The sequence below is a fragment of the Chroicocephalus ridibundus genome, chromosome 1, assembly GCF_963924245.1.
Source record: "Chroicocephalus ridibundus chromosome 1, bChrRid1.1, whole genome shotgun sequence".
In the NCBI taxonomy this organism is placed as follows: Eukaryota; Metazoa; Chordata; class Aves; order Charadriiformes; family Laridae; genus Chroicocephalus; species Chroicocephalus ridibundus.
Window position 1 is genome coordinate 116,349,434 of NC_086284.1, and position 14,052 is coordinate 116,363,485.

A 14,052-nucleotide genomic window follows, 5' to 3' on the forward strand; every position below is an offset into this window, starting at 1 on the left:
AATCACCTTAGTTAACAGTGAAGCAGGAAGTAAATTGCACTGAACTTATCTCAAAATCTGTGTTCACAAGTGTACTTATTATTTACATGTTCTGCATTTTCTAGGTGCTTATGAAAATAAAATGCCCCTTTAATGCTTACTGAGTAGCATTTGAAGGGGGGATTTCTCTCTGGTCCAAATTAAAATTCATGTAAAAGTTATAACTATCACACCCTTCCCCTGCCGCATCTTACCTTTTTACCCCTCCAGCTTACACTCTACTTTGACCTTCTGTTTCTTCAGCTAAGCAGGGATAATTCCCATATTCCTGACACTGATTGGCCTCTTTTTTTTTTTTTTATTATTATTCTTTTTTTTTTTTAATCTGCATCCTCTAAAAGCTGACAGGCAGCAAAAGCCTGGAGTGCATGGGGGTACATACTTTCAAGAGAGCCCTGGCTTTTGCAAGCCCTGTGTCTCATCATCATCATGTAATCACAAATGATAGTTTTTCTCCTGGTGCATCTCCTAAAGCAAGTCTCAGTATCTGCCCTTAGTACAAGTACCAAATTTGGGCATCTTTTCCATACCTGCCACCTGAAATAGGAATTACTAATGCCTAGTGTATAGTGTACTGCTAAGATTTCTGGAGTGGAGTTGTAGCATCCTGGCTGCTCGTGTTCAAGGAAGAGAAGGGCTGTTAAGTTGTTCCAGGATTGGAGGGACCATCTGGTGAGAGGTAAATAAAACATCTTGGTTTGTTCAGCTAGCACAGTGCAGACTAAAAGGTGATGTATCTGGGAAGTGCTTAATGCACTCCTCATCAGTGCAGGAAGTGCTTAGAGGTTTTTGACTGGATGTTGAAATTTAACGTATAATTAATTATTATTAAGTCATATGCTATGTTCTTTATTCCCTTCTGCTCATGCATACTGGTCGTTTTTAGGAGTTTTGCTGGACTAAAGAACTTTTGGTTTTCAACAAGATAAATTAAGTACAATGCAAGAATTTTTGTATTTGTGACATTGGTGAGTCCAATTCAGAAATTAAAGAGATTTAAGTAGACTTGGATTCATTACTGAAATCTGGAAGTCATCTTAAAATTCTTGGAAACCTACTGTCTTTTTTTATTTTACTTCTTGATGCTGTACCAAATTTGTGCGTGTAATATAAAAAAAATAAATCCACAAATAAAGACATTTATGTTTTTAAAATTAACGTGTTTATGAGACTAGATGGCCTTTAAAGGTCCCTTCCAACCCAAACTCTTCTATGATTACAAGGACTTATACCCAAAGAAGGAAACTATGTTTAGATGAGGAGAATAGAAATGATCTCAAATCATTTGTAGAATGAGCATATAAGTGTTTTTTAACAGTATATATGTGCAAACCAGAATATACATGAGATTTGAACAATGTATGCAAGAAAGTAACATAAGTTTTCATCCATAAACTCAAATGGAAGCATTATAAAGTTTATTTTATCAGTGTTTCAAGCCCCTGTTCTCCATAAGTACACTTCTCTGACTTATATCAGCAGCAGTATGGGCTGATATCAGATGAGAGGAAGTGGAAACACATATATAAAAAATGAAAAATAATATTTTTTAAAATCCTTTTTGAGCCAAATCTTTTTACAAATTGAATAAACATCATTATTTCTTTTGTGTAGATCGGTTATCAAAGCATAGATTAAATAGATTTCCTGAGGTCATGTGAGAAGTCAATGGTAGATTTAGGAATACTTTTCAAATACTTCCAAAATCTCAGGTTTTGAAATCTGATATTTCAGTTTCATGGGGTTGTGTCACTGATGTCTCTCTGACGTCACCACCATTAGAGGAAATATGAACATTAGTTTGTATTTAAATTTTCTGCCTTAATAGAAACTTTTATTATGCTCTGTTTTAAAACAAAACTTAATTAGGAATGAGTTTATTTTCAATATGTTTTTAAATATATAAATGAATGTTTGACCAATTTAATATTTTCATGACCTCCTCAGTTACAGTTATATCTAGAAAAAAGGTAACTGGAATGTTAAAAATCTTTTGATTGCTCTAAGGCTTTTGTGTTGAAGTGTGACATCTTGAGTAATAACCAAAACTTACTCAAAAGGAACCTTACAAGCATTAAGCAGATTAGAACTGTTTGAAAAAATAGGATGAAAGTGTAAAGATACGTAGGAACTCACCAATGAACAGTCATGTGTCTGTGCGTTTGTCTGGATAGGGAAAAGCTGTTGATGCTGTACTATTTAGATGGTTTTCAGAGATGGTTTTTAGAAACACCCTGGGTAACACAGTTGCTGCCAGCACAGTGTTTACGGATGCTACAAAGACTGTGGATGTATGAAATGATGAGCACAGGTCACTGTGCTCAGGGAAACGTGTTTCGGTGCAGTGAAACATAGGGATGTACATCTAAGAGCTACAGGAGGAGAACGGGGATGGGGGGTTGTCTTTGGAGTGGTGTCTGAGAAAAAACGCCAGCGTCATGGTGCATCATCAGTCAAACTTGGGTCCCCGTCTGACCCTGTGGCCAAGGGGACTCATTTAGGTGTGCAAACAAGAACATGAAGTGCTGGTAGAGAAGTGGCATCACCTTTGTATTTTTTCCTTCTGTTATTGCTACAGTGGGGTTTCCAGGTCTGGGCTCCACACTTCAGAAAAAAGATGACAAATTGAAGAGGGCACAGAGAAAAGACACAGACTAATTAAAGGATTAGAAAAATATGATTTCTACAGAAAGATTTAGGAGCCCAATTTATTTAGATTATCAAAGAGAAGGTTAATGGGTGATATGATCACAGTCTCTAAGTACCTACAAAAGCAAGAGAAATTTGATAATAGAGGGCTCTTCAGAGCAGGGGAAAAAGATATAACAAGAGCCAATGGATGCTAGGTGCTGCAGTGAGACAAATTCAGACTAGGAATAAAATCCTGTTTTCCTCTTTAAACAATGATGACCGTTGCTCCCTGAAGTAAGTTGCCAAAGGTGTCGCTAATTTTTCTATTACTAAACTTCTTAAGTCAAGGAAGCATGCTTTTGTTAGAAGACATTGTCTTGTTCAATCTCTGCTCCCAGAGTTAAGGAAGAAATTAAGAAATGGGAGTTTAATAACTATATTAAGAACCATTCATACTACAGAACCACAGTGCTAGCACCCGTTTGTTGAAATGATGTTGAAAACTCTGCTTCTTTTAACATGCTGCCCTCAATCTGGCAGGGTCTTTAGGCTTGCCATCTTATTGAAGGCTCATCACCAAGCATTCTTGATTTAATGGGGCTATTCACATGGATCAGAACCAGCGTACTCAATGCTGGGAGTATGAATGCTTTTTTGCAGCGGTGGTAGGTTATCCCAGGTGTAAGGGTGCTTTCCAAAGCAGGTACCTCAGGGAATGATGTTGTGATTCCAGTCTGTGGCCTCCAGCTGTGGGTCGCTGTGCTGCAGCAGGAGCCTGCTGCCCCCACAGCTCAACTGTGGCACCTTAGACTGGCTGAGAACACCTTGTCTGTGTCATCGATGGCCTGGGTTCTTCATCCCACTGAGCACTTGCATGGTCTGGCAGATTTGCTGGCATGCTTCCTGGGCATGTGCTACCCACCAGAAATGGTGGGTACCCACAGAAATGAGGCCTCTCCCACAAACTACCGTCAGTTCCCCCAGGACCAGATCTAATCCTCAGCAACATAAGAAAACTTCTCTGTCACTTACAATGCTGTGTTAAATGGCGTGATGTTGATGCTTTCCATAATGTTCATCTATCTGGTTTAAGCTTTTCCAACCTTCTCCAGTCCTTCCAGCCCCAAAGTTCCTACTTCAATTACGCAGGTTAGATACTGATACAAACAGTAAAGTAAATGTTTCCTTGTTTTAGTTTTACCATGACTTACTAATAATTTTGGTCTCATTAAGAGGTGTGCAGTATCCGTTCTTTTGGGTTTGCTTTGTCTATTTTCCTCTGTTCCACACAAGCTTCCTTCTTTCCACTTGGACTAGTTTGCAGATGAAATGTCTCATTTTCACCGTACCTCTTTCTCCACACCAAACTTCTTATGAAGCTATGTGCATCTTCTCCGGATCCACGCAGCTTCTGTATTGGTAAGGAATAGGATGAACTTTTATACGCTAGATCAATTTTCATTTCCAAAACATCAGCACTCAGTAGAGTGGCCAGAGAAAAGAAAGTTCTTCTGACCTCTTTTAGATCATGACATCTACAGTTTCCATTTACATGGCAGATCAGAAAAACTTACCTACTAACCACTGTTCTGGTCAAACAAGTCTGTGACTTGATAATCATTAGCAAATGATAGACTACGTTAAAACTGATACCTTCATAATAAGAACGATAATAACAGAAAAAGAATATAGGGTAATTCCGGGGAGACCTCCCACATCATGTTAATAATCATTACAGCAGTTTTTTTATTAAAACTATCTTCCATTCTTTAATGTAAATGACAGATTTCACTGGGCTCGTCTCTGAGGCTAGGTTTTGTTTAATGCTACTTGTGTGAAAAAAATATTTTAGCCCTCATAGCCTCTTATCCACAACTCATACTTTAGAAGGTTATTTCTTTGGTAAGATGCCTGTAATTTAGTGGAAGTAATAACAGGCTGTGTGCATTTTTCTGGATTTTTAAAATTCTAATTTAAGCGATAAGCAATTTATTCAATATCTTGAGGTTCCTTGACACATTGGAATTGAAAGAGGAGAAATGGAAGGAAATGACAAATCTTTTCTGTTTTCTTTTTTTTTTTTTACATCCTTGTTTATGATTTTTCACTCATCAAGTATTTCTCAACGTGTGGTTTTCAAGAAGCAGGGTTTGATTAATGAAGTGTCAGATACAGAGGATGTCATGAGAATTTTGGCATTTGTTGTTTGCAGCATTTAAATTAGCCATGGTGTTTTCAATATTCCATATTTTTTATTTACTATAACTGTTATCCTGTTAATAGTAAATACCCTCTTATAGTAAATACCAGAACATAGTAAATTTTGATCTTTAGACATCTACAGAAGGTTGATATTTATACACACATTATACCAGTTATTCAGATTTGGCATTTTGATGGAAATCCTTTTATTTTATTTTTTTTTAAACCAAGACAGGGAAGTGGTTTTGTTTAAATAAAAGATTTATTGTAATTTCATTTATTGAGATGACCTTTCCTTAGCACTGCTGATGATTTATTAATTTTTTCAGGCTATAAACACTTAGTCAGTAGAATAATTTTTTGTAGAGTATTTGTTTACAGTGTTAGACTACCTAAACGCTAGTGGTTTCAGTGCCATAGATGCTTATGTGCTAGGCCTAAGGCCATCAAAATTATTTTACATAAGGAAATGGCCAGCTATCAAAACCTGGCTAGAATTACAGTTTTTGCAATGTCAGCAGGTCAAATAGGAGTTCAGTTATTAATCCCTTATTTAGTAATTCCTTACTCTGGTCATCTGAAAACCTGTATAATAGATAACGGACTTCTGTATTATTATGCCTTCCCTACAGAAGGCATGCCTCAGTTTAACTTAGCTGAGAACAACTAAAATAAGATGTTTCTGTGAAGGTTTTATGGTGGATTTGTGATTCTGTATTGGTATAATTAGTGGATATCGTGTATATAATTGCCTTGATGTACATATGACACGTCCATATGTACATATGAGCTTGTTCGCTCCTTTAGGACTGTAGAGAGATTTTTCACTTCTGAAACATCCCACTTGAGTGTCAATCTTGGTATTATATTTATGGTAGCAGTTCTACCTGCCCTTGAGTGTTTCTTGTATTAATAGAACCTGTATAAAAGGATGGGAAGAAAAAGCATGTATTTCATTTAGACTGTTGAATTGTCTTTCTTTTGCATTGCATCCTTGAATAATTTAGTATATGTCCCAGATAATGACGTCTTGGTTATTATTAGAGAACTTTTCTTTCCTCATCCATGTTAAAAATGACTTCCATGTTTTTAATGTGCTCCCTTGTTCTGATAGTCTTTGTCAGAAGGTGTCGTGCTGTTTACGAGGCCTGTGCTATTCTCACAATACATAAACACTTTAGTCTAACTGTGCCATTGAAAGTGCTTGTGATTCAAGAACCTGGGTGATACTGCTCCTGTATTGTGTAGAGATATTTGGAAATCGTCCCAGTGACTTTTCAGCAAGCGCTTAATGTGATTCATAATGCTCTGGGATAGAATCACAGACGTGAAAGAGACCTACTACATCATCGCTTCCATTTTCATATGAGATCAGGTTATATTCCCTCAACAGGGGGTGCATCAAGTGTTAGATTCACACTACGTTTGCTCTCCAACAACTTTCCAAACCTGGCAGGAAAAACATCGTCCTGAGAGTTCTTTAAAAAGCATAAAAAGAATCAGGGAGTCAAGGTTGCCCTGTCCCTCCATTTTAAAAATCCAATGCAGATTTTTATGTTACACTTTCAGTGATGTTTTCAACAGCCATTTAACTATATTACATGTACTGAGACATCTGTGTAGGTATATAGCACCTGAGCCCTATGTAAAGCATATCCTGGGATGTATGGGTATGTCTGAGGAGATAAAATTGCAGAGTATTTGTTTGGAACTAATTACTATGACTTACAGGAGGAAAAGAAAAGGGGGATGGGGGTAGTGTGGAAATCTCTATTTCGTAATTAATCTATCTGTTTCTTGGATACAGAGAATATATTGAGAATATAATTTTTTTCAATTTATTATGCTACCTTTCTTTGGTCAGACTAGATCACACCGAATTTAGACTCTGTCATCTGTGGGAAGTTGCTGCAATAAATTCAGTTCTACAACTTAAACCCTTTTTTTTGTTCTCTCTTTCTCTCTTCCCTTCTCTTCTCCATCCCTCCCCTCCCCTCCCTCCTCAGGCAGCCAAGGGCAGTTTCCACTTACACAGAACGTTACGGTTGTTGAAGGGGGAACAGCAAATTTGACCTGCAGGGTCGATCAAAATGATAACACCTCCCTCCAGTGGTCAAATCCAGCTCAACAGACATTGTACTTCGATGACAAGAAAGGTAAATTGTTTCCTGAACTCGTGGTTCTGCAGCATTTTTTTCTAAGAAAGAAATATTTAAAACAATTTCCCTTTAATATTTTACTGTGAAAATATTTGCTAGGAGTATATGTTTTCAGCTATAATTATTGTATACTCTTTTTTTGGAGAGGAGTTCACTGAAGTACTCTTTCATATAAAATAGTATGTTATTATTAAAGGCAAAGAATAATATTTGAAATTTGTATTGCAACCTAATTTGGAAAACATCGTTGCAGAATATCTTGGAAGAGTGTTTGTGGGTGGTGAGAGATTAGCAAGGGAAGAAGTAGTCCATAAACCTTGTGACTGACTGTTATTAGTGTGTTTGTGTGTATACATATATGTATTTTATATTTTCTTTTTATATATATATGTATATAATCCCACTATTTGATTCAAGTTTGGTTGTTAGTGCAATACGCATTTCCTGTGGTAGGTGTTCGTAATAGCTAATAAAAATGCTTGGGTTTAGTGCCCTGATTTTTCCAATTATTTCATGCACAGATTTTTTAATTTTTGTTGAATTAGAGCAGAAAAAAGACAGGAAAATATCCATTCCTTACAAAAAGAAGGGCATTATAGCTGCAGTAGGATATATTTCTAAGACATTTATCTTAATCTGAAGTGAAAAAGCATTACATTTTACATAATGGAATGTTAACATAAAGATTACATTAGATTCTGTAAAGAAATTAAAACTAAAGTTATGAGGAAAAAATGCATCACTTGGATTCAAAAATGCAGAAGCTTCGGTGTTGATTTCGGTGGCACAGAAGTTCAACAGTATTTTATACTTGGTTCTACTGCTTGAATTTATGCTGAAAGGTGCTACATACTCCAGAAGATATTTTAACAAGTGCAGTTATTCCTCTGCTTGAAATTAAAGAAGTGCTGTCCAAATGCTTTGCTGAATGATTACAAGGCTTTAAAACACCTTGCAGGACTGAAAACGCTTTGTGAATCTGTGCACTTCAATAAAAGTAGAGTCTAAAACCTGTCATTTTATACCTGCAGAAGCTGCAATCAAAATATGGTTTTTTGCTATTAATATAATAGCTGAATAGAATCTCTTTATGGTGTTGAAGTGGTTCCTTTCTCTTTTATCTAATTTCCTGTAGCGTGTAATCATTTGATTTGCAATTTCTTTGAAATCATAAGTACCTTTTGAATGCAGGATTGAAGATGAGAGGTTTATAAGGTGCAAACTTTTGAGCTGTAAGCCTAGCCTTGTAACCTTTACTCATGTGGACCCCTTTATTTTAGTTGTAATCGTTAGTGATTTGGGATGGATAAATAATGTCTGCAACACTAAAAGCAAAGAGAACGTGTCTGTTGATAAAGCACATCAATACTCACAAAATCTATATCTTTTATAAAATAAGTGACATTTTAAAGGATGCTGAGAAGGATGTGGGAGGACTGCAAATAGATTAATTTGAACTTTGTAGCCATTTTGGTGTGAATTGAATTTTCTGTGTACTTTAGCTAAATCTGTACTTTTACAACGAATAATTGAAGTTTGTATTACTTTTTAATATAATGAATTGAAGCAACAGAATTTGAATGGCATGCAGCATAGTAAGTACGTAGAAGCAATTTATATTCCCCACAGGAAATGTGAGGAGCTGAAGTGTGTAAATTTAAAGGACTGCACTCTTTATTGAACTTTTAGCTTGTCCCAAGACTTCGAGGAATACTTGGTAATTCATTTTATGGAGGGATTAATGTGCACCTATTAGAAAGGAAAATGTCTAATGTGATCAAGAAGAACTTTAGTTCGTTCAATCTGAGATATTTAGCCTTTCTGGCTAAACCAAGCCGGCAACCAAGCACCACACAGCTGCTCACTCACTCTCCCCCGGTGGGACTGGGGAGACAATTGGAAGGGTAAAAGTGAGAAAACTCATGGGTTGAGATAAAGGCAGTTTAATAAGTAAAGCAAAAGCTGCACACACAAGCAAAGCAGAACAAGGAATTCATTCACTACTGCCCATCAGCAGGCTGGTGTTCGGCCATCTGCAGAAGAGCAGGGCTCCATAATGCATAATGGTTACTTGGGAAGACAAACGCCATCGCTCCGGATGTCCCCACCTTCCTCCTTCTTCACCCAGCTTTATATGCTGAGCGTGATGTCACATGGTATGGAATAGCCCTTTGGTCAGTTGGGGTCAGCTGTCCCGGCTGTGTCCCCTTCCAGCTTCTTGTGTCCCCCGTGGTGTCCCTCCCGTGTCCCTCCCCCGTCTTGTGCCACTCGCTGGTGGGGTGGGGTGAGAAGCAGTAAAGACTCTGTTCAGCACTGCTCAGCAATAACAAAAGCATCCCTGTATAATCAACAGTGTTTTCAGCAAAATCCAAAACATAGCCCCATACGAGCTACTGTGAAGAAAATTAACTCTATCCCAGACAGAACTAGCATAAAAACATTCTGGCATTTCTGAAAACGAAGTTACAGCTTTCATTGGCAATTTTTTCTGTGTGTATACATATGTGTTCTAATAAGTAAGAAAGAAATTTCCTTTATGTGCATTTGATGCTTGCATTCTTGAGCCAAAATGGAGAGAGATATTTATGGCTCTGATATCTTGATGGTTTTCTCAGTAAATGATGGAAAGCACAACTGTAAAGGCTTCCTCTTTTTTTTTTCTTTTTTTTTCCCTTTCACACTTCTCCCAGCCAGGCATACAATTTGGCTGTAAAAAGCAGCTTTCTACTAAATCCAGTCATTACATTTAATTTATTGAGAGCAGTGCCTCAGCCAGAGTCTTTTCAAACCTGTGTCTTAATGGTAGCCAAAACCAACCTTCAGATCTTACCTCTCCCTGCAGCACCATGAAAATTTCTGTTTAATAGCTATGTTTCTCAAACCTGCTGAGTAGGTACATGACAGCTGCTGAGTAGGTACACAACGGTGTAGGGTTAAGTTCTGTGTAGGAAACAGAACCTTAGAAGAGGTAGCCAGTAGCCTTTACATCCATCAGAGCTGCGTAACTGTGGGTATTGCCACATTCAGAACTAAATCAAATTTGCATGCCTCTAACTTTAATTCCCTTCAGTAAGTTTTTTTCTGTATCTGTACTCATAGGAATGACACACATAGGAATGACAGTATATTTCTTTCATGTCTGGAAGCATTAAAAAAATTCAGGAAACCTTTATATTGATTGGTCTGTATTTTAATAATGATAAGAGAGTCAGGTAGTAAAATGAAGGAAGTCAGGTAAGTATCAAAAGAGGGTCCTAACTGCAGCAGAAGATGAAGGAGGTGACACCTGTCAGCATATGGCAGAACCGGTGCCAAAACCAGAGCAAATTGTCCATGCAGTAAAAAATTCTCTGCTGCTAAATTGTTCTTGGTGGGACCCCTTTCGTGTTTGTGCTTCTTTCTGAAGCAAGTTGGTTCCCCTGCCTTGCAAAAACATTTTCTGACCAAAATAGAACTTGCCATGGGCCGGGAAAAAAGAGCCGTTTGGTCAGATGGAGGCAATATCTGCTTCCCAGTCCGGTGCCTTTCAACAAGGGGTTTGTTATTAGTCTCCATTTTATTCAAAATGGATGACGTATACTATGAAGCCCATGTTCAGGACGTTTTGCTTTCTTCTGAACTGTGATGCAATCATTGACATTGAAGTTAGGAGTCATATTCTTCCTTTCTTTGCTTTGGATATTCTAAATAAGTGTGGAAATGCAGTGAGCCAAATACACTAATAGAAAACCACATTGTTAAAATTATTCTTCTGGTTCTCACGTACTGCCATGGCCCCATGTTTTGAAGTACAGATTATGCTCAGTTAAGAGGATTTTATGGCTGGTAAAGAACACTTCCTCCCTCACCCTCCCAGCAATGTAATATGTATTTAATATTTATGAAGGAGACAAGGACTATTTTTAACTTGAAACATTTTTGGCATCTAGCCTATACAGCCTTATGATGATATAGATAGAAAATGAATACATTTTTTTTTTCAGAAACGGCAATCCTATACATTTTGTGGATATGAAAGCACAGTTCAGAGGTTATTTCCGGGTCCTCATGACTTGAAGAAGTTGTTTTGGTTTCTGTTGTAAATTTAGGCCTAAAGTGTGTTTGACTCATTGTGGTTATGGGAACTGGGGGAGAAAAGAATTCCTATTTTCCTACAGGAAAATAAGTTATATATTTCTTTTACTAGCTAAGCAAGGTAAATCAGTTATTTCCCTCCAACTCTTTTTTTGACATCCTAAAATATATTAAAGCTGCAACTAACTTTGCCTTTATTATTACTTTAACACACAGTAGCTAAAATATGTGAAAATACAAATGTTTGATCTTGTGGATTTGGTCTCATTGATGACCTGTCTCCTTCAGAATGTTGTCTCTTTGTTGTCCTTTCTGGTACTTCTTTTTTTCTGGTTCCTCTACCTTGTAGCTTCAAGGACATTGTGTATCAATTTGATTTTTAACTCTTCCTTTTTCATTTGAAGCATAAAATCTTTACCTGACAGTAAAAAATAGATAGTCTAGTTGCATAAATGGATAAATGGTCTTAAATTTTAATAGGCTTAACAACCTTACCAAGACCCCCTTCAGTTTCCCATCTCCCAGACAGTATTTTAAAGATTGTATCTTCCTGGAACATATGAATTCACAGCTCACCCTGAGCAAGTTCAGATTCTTCGGAAACAAATGCAAATTGCATGCTGCACATGAAACGAGTTTTTCCCTACACAATTTTCAATTAAAATGAATAATTGCCATAGAAACCTCTGTATCAGTTTATGCACCCAAGTACCTATAATTATATAGCTGCCTTTAGAAGCAGCACATTGTGCAACAATGTAGAACTGGCAGATAAGATTTTAAATTAACATAGGTTATTTTATTTTATCTTCACTGGTGGTGCTTCTTAAGGATTTCAAGTGGGCAATAAACACAGAGAGACATAAATATGAACGTAGATGTATAACAAAAAAGGTGTACCATGGAAACACAGAGATGGTTGGTAAAGAGAAGATTGAAAAGAACCTTCATTCACCTTGCTGTAGCAGCTGTCTTCTCATATTTGCTTTCAGTAGGGAGTATAGATACATATGGAGTAGGATATTGAGTTATAAAGGAGATGCGTACAACTAAACGATGGCTGTTGATGTTAAAGGTGTTCAATCTCATCAATATAAAAAGTGCAATTAGACCATAAAAAGGAAGAGAAATGCTATCTGATGTATACATACTTAACAATTTGACTCAGTCGGGCAAGTGAAAGTGTAAAATACCTGCTCTTCACCTTAACAGGAAGTTTGCAGGTCTGTTGATAGCAAAGCAAGTGCTGTGTTGACACTGATCATGATAAGTTTGCCACAAATGGATACACCAGATTTTGCGAGACATATGCCTGATGCTAATCATAGATAGGTACATGTCCCTTGTGCTTTCGTCAAGTTAGTAACACTTTCATGTCTTACTGAAAAATTAGAAAGCATATTCCAACCTCAGGATTATTCATCCCTCAGCAGCAGAATATGTTTCTTTAGATGACCTTTGATTTTTTACATGTAAGAGTACTTGGCATTTATGTAACTCCCTATCATCTTGAAAGCTTTCAAAGATACTGGTGCACTAGGCAAAGGTTATGAGAGGGCACTGTACTTGCAAAGCTCCCGAGAGCTTCCCTGGTAGACATGATGCCTCAGGTGAGCTTGTGGAAACATGTTTGGGTATAGTAGCTGCCCGTAAGGTTCTGCATTTGCTCCCTCTTGGGGGGTGGCACTATAACGTTAGAATTTGTGGGTAACTTGTGGGTAGGACGTGTCTGTAATTGAAATGCCGTGCCTTTTGGCATTCCTAACTGCGCTATCAACTCCATGAAGACAACTCCTAAACTTTTAATTTCTCGTCATAACGATATTTAGAGGGAGACTTTGCAATTCACAGTGCAGAAGGTATGGGATTTTAAATACACTGTCATGTATGTCAGTTTAGGAGGAGTCACTAGTGCACAGAACTTCAATTCTTACTGTAACAATGTCAAAACTAAATGATGATAGAATTGCCATACAAAAGACTGGCACTTTCAGGCAGGAGAATCCTGTCTCTCTGGTGTTGTAGATATACAGTTCCTTCCTAGTTAGCTGTATTTACCCTTTGACTTGTTTTGTGAAAGCCAGACTCCAGTTATATTTATATATTTAAGTATATATATATAATTTAAGTATAAAGCCAGCTTACACCACTCTGTGGTGATTCAGCCTCAGATTCTAATCTACATAAACAAGCAGAGGCACTTGAGAGTTAAAAAAATAATTTGAGAATATTTCTGATTGGGTGGAAATGGTGACCTTCCTTTCTGTAGGGTATTCAGTGATCTAGTAAGCAGTTGAATTTAATTTGCAGGTATACACGTAGACAGGCAATCCTCAGACAGAAGGAATAGGTTTGTATACAACGGAAGTCAGAGAAGCAAAGAAAATGATGTTTCATTTTGCAATAGAAAGGAAAGTAGGAAATACATGCTTTAGATTAGTTATCCAGACAGAGAGGCAGACAGGCTGTATTGTTGGAAGGACTGAGAGCGTTAGCATTTAGGTAATGTGAAATCAAGTAACAGTGATGAATGGACTTATGTCTCCACCTTCACACACTGTTTCTTATTATATAAGTGAGTGGAGATGGTATCAGACAGTAGATGATGACCAAGTTTAACTCCATCCTCGGGTACACATATAAATTAGAGATTCACTGTTACTTAGAGTTTATTAGACCCTTTCAATGAAATAATACCTTGTAGTAAACCTATGACATGGCATGCAAAACAATGGGAAAAATGCAAGAAAACTATACAGACAAATATTCAAGTATGACTTTACATCTGGAGAAGTTCGAGGGAAGGTATAAAGAGGGACAGGATTTTCTTTCTTTTTTTTTTTTTTTTCCCCTGAGCTGAACAGCAATAGCTTGTAAATGTCTTATAACATTTGAGAGGTTTCTAGCATTTAAAGAAAAAATTGTAGGAGATAGAAATCTGGTTTTC

General features: G+C 37.1%; 1 protein-coding gene across 4 annotated transcripts in view; it reads left to right on the plus strand.

The window, feature by feature from the left end:
* Positions 1–14,052, plus strand: part of CADM2 (cell adhesion molecule 2) — a 673,883-nt gene that overhangs the window by 479,999 nt on the left and 179,832 nt on the right. For all 4 annotated transcript variants that reach the window (XM_063347822.1, XM_063347840.1, XM_063347831.1 and 1 more), the window contains one exon: positions 6,879–7,028. In XM_063347822.1, coding sequence (XP_063203892.1) covers positions 6,879–7,028 — 150 coding nt within the window. The remainder of the gene's footprint in view (positions 1–6,878; positions 7,029–14,052) is intronic.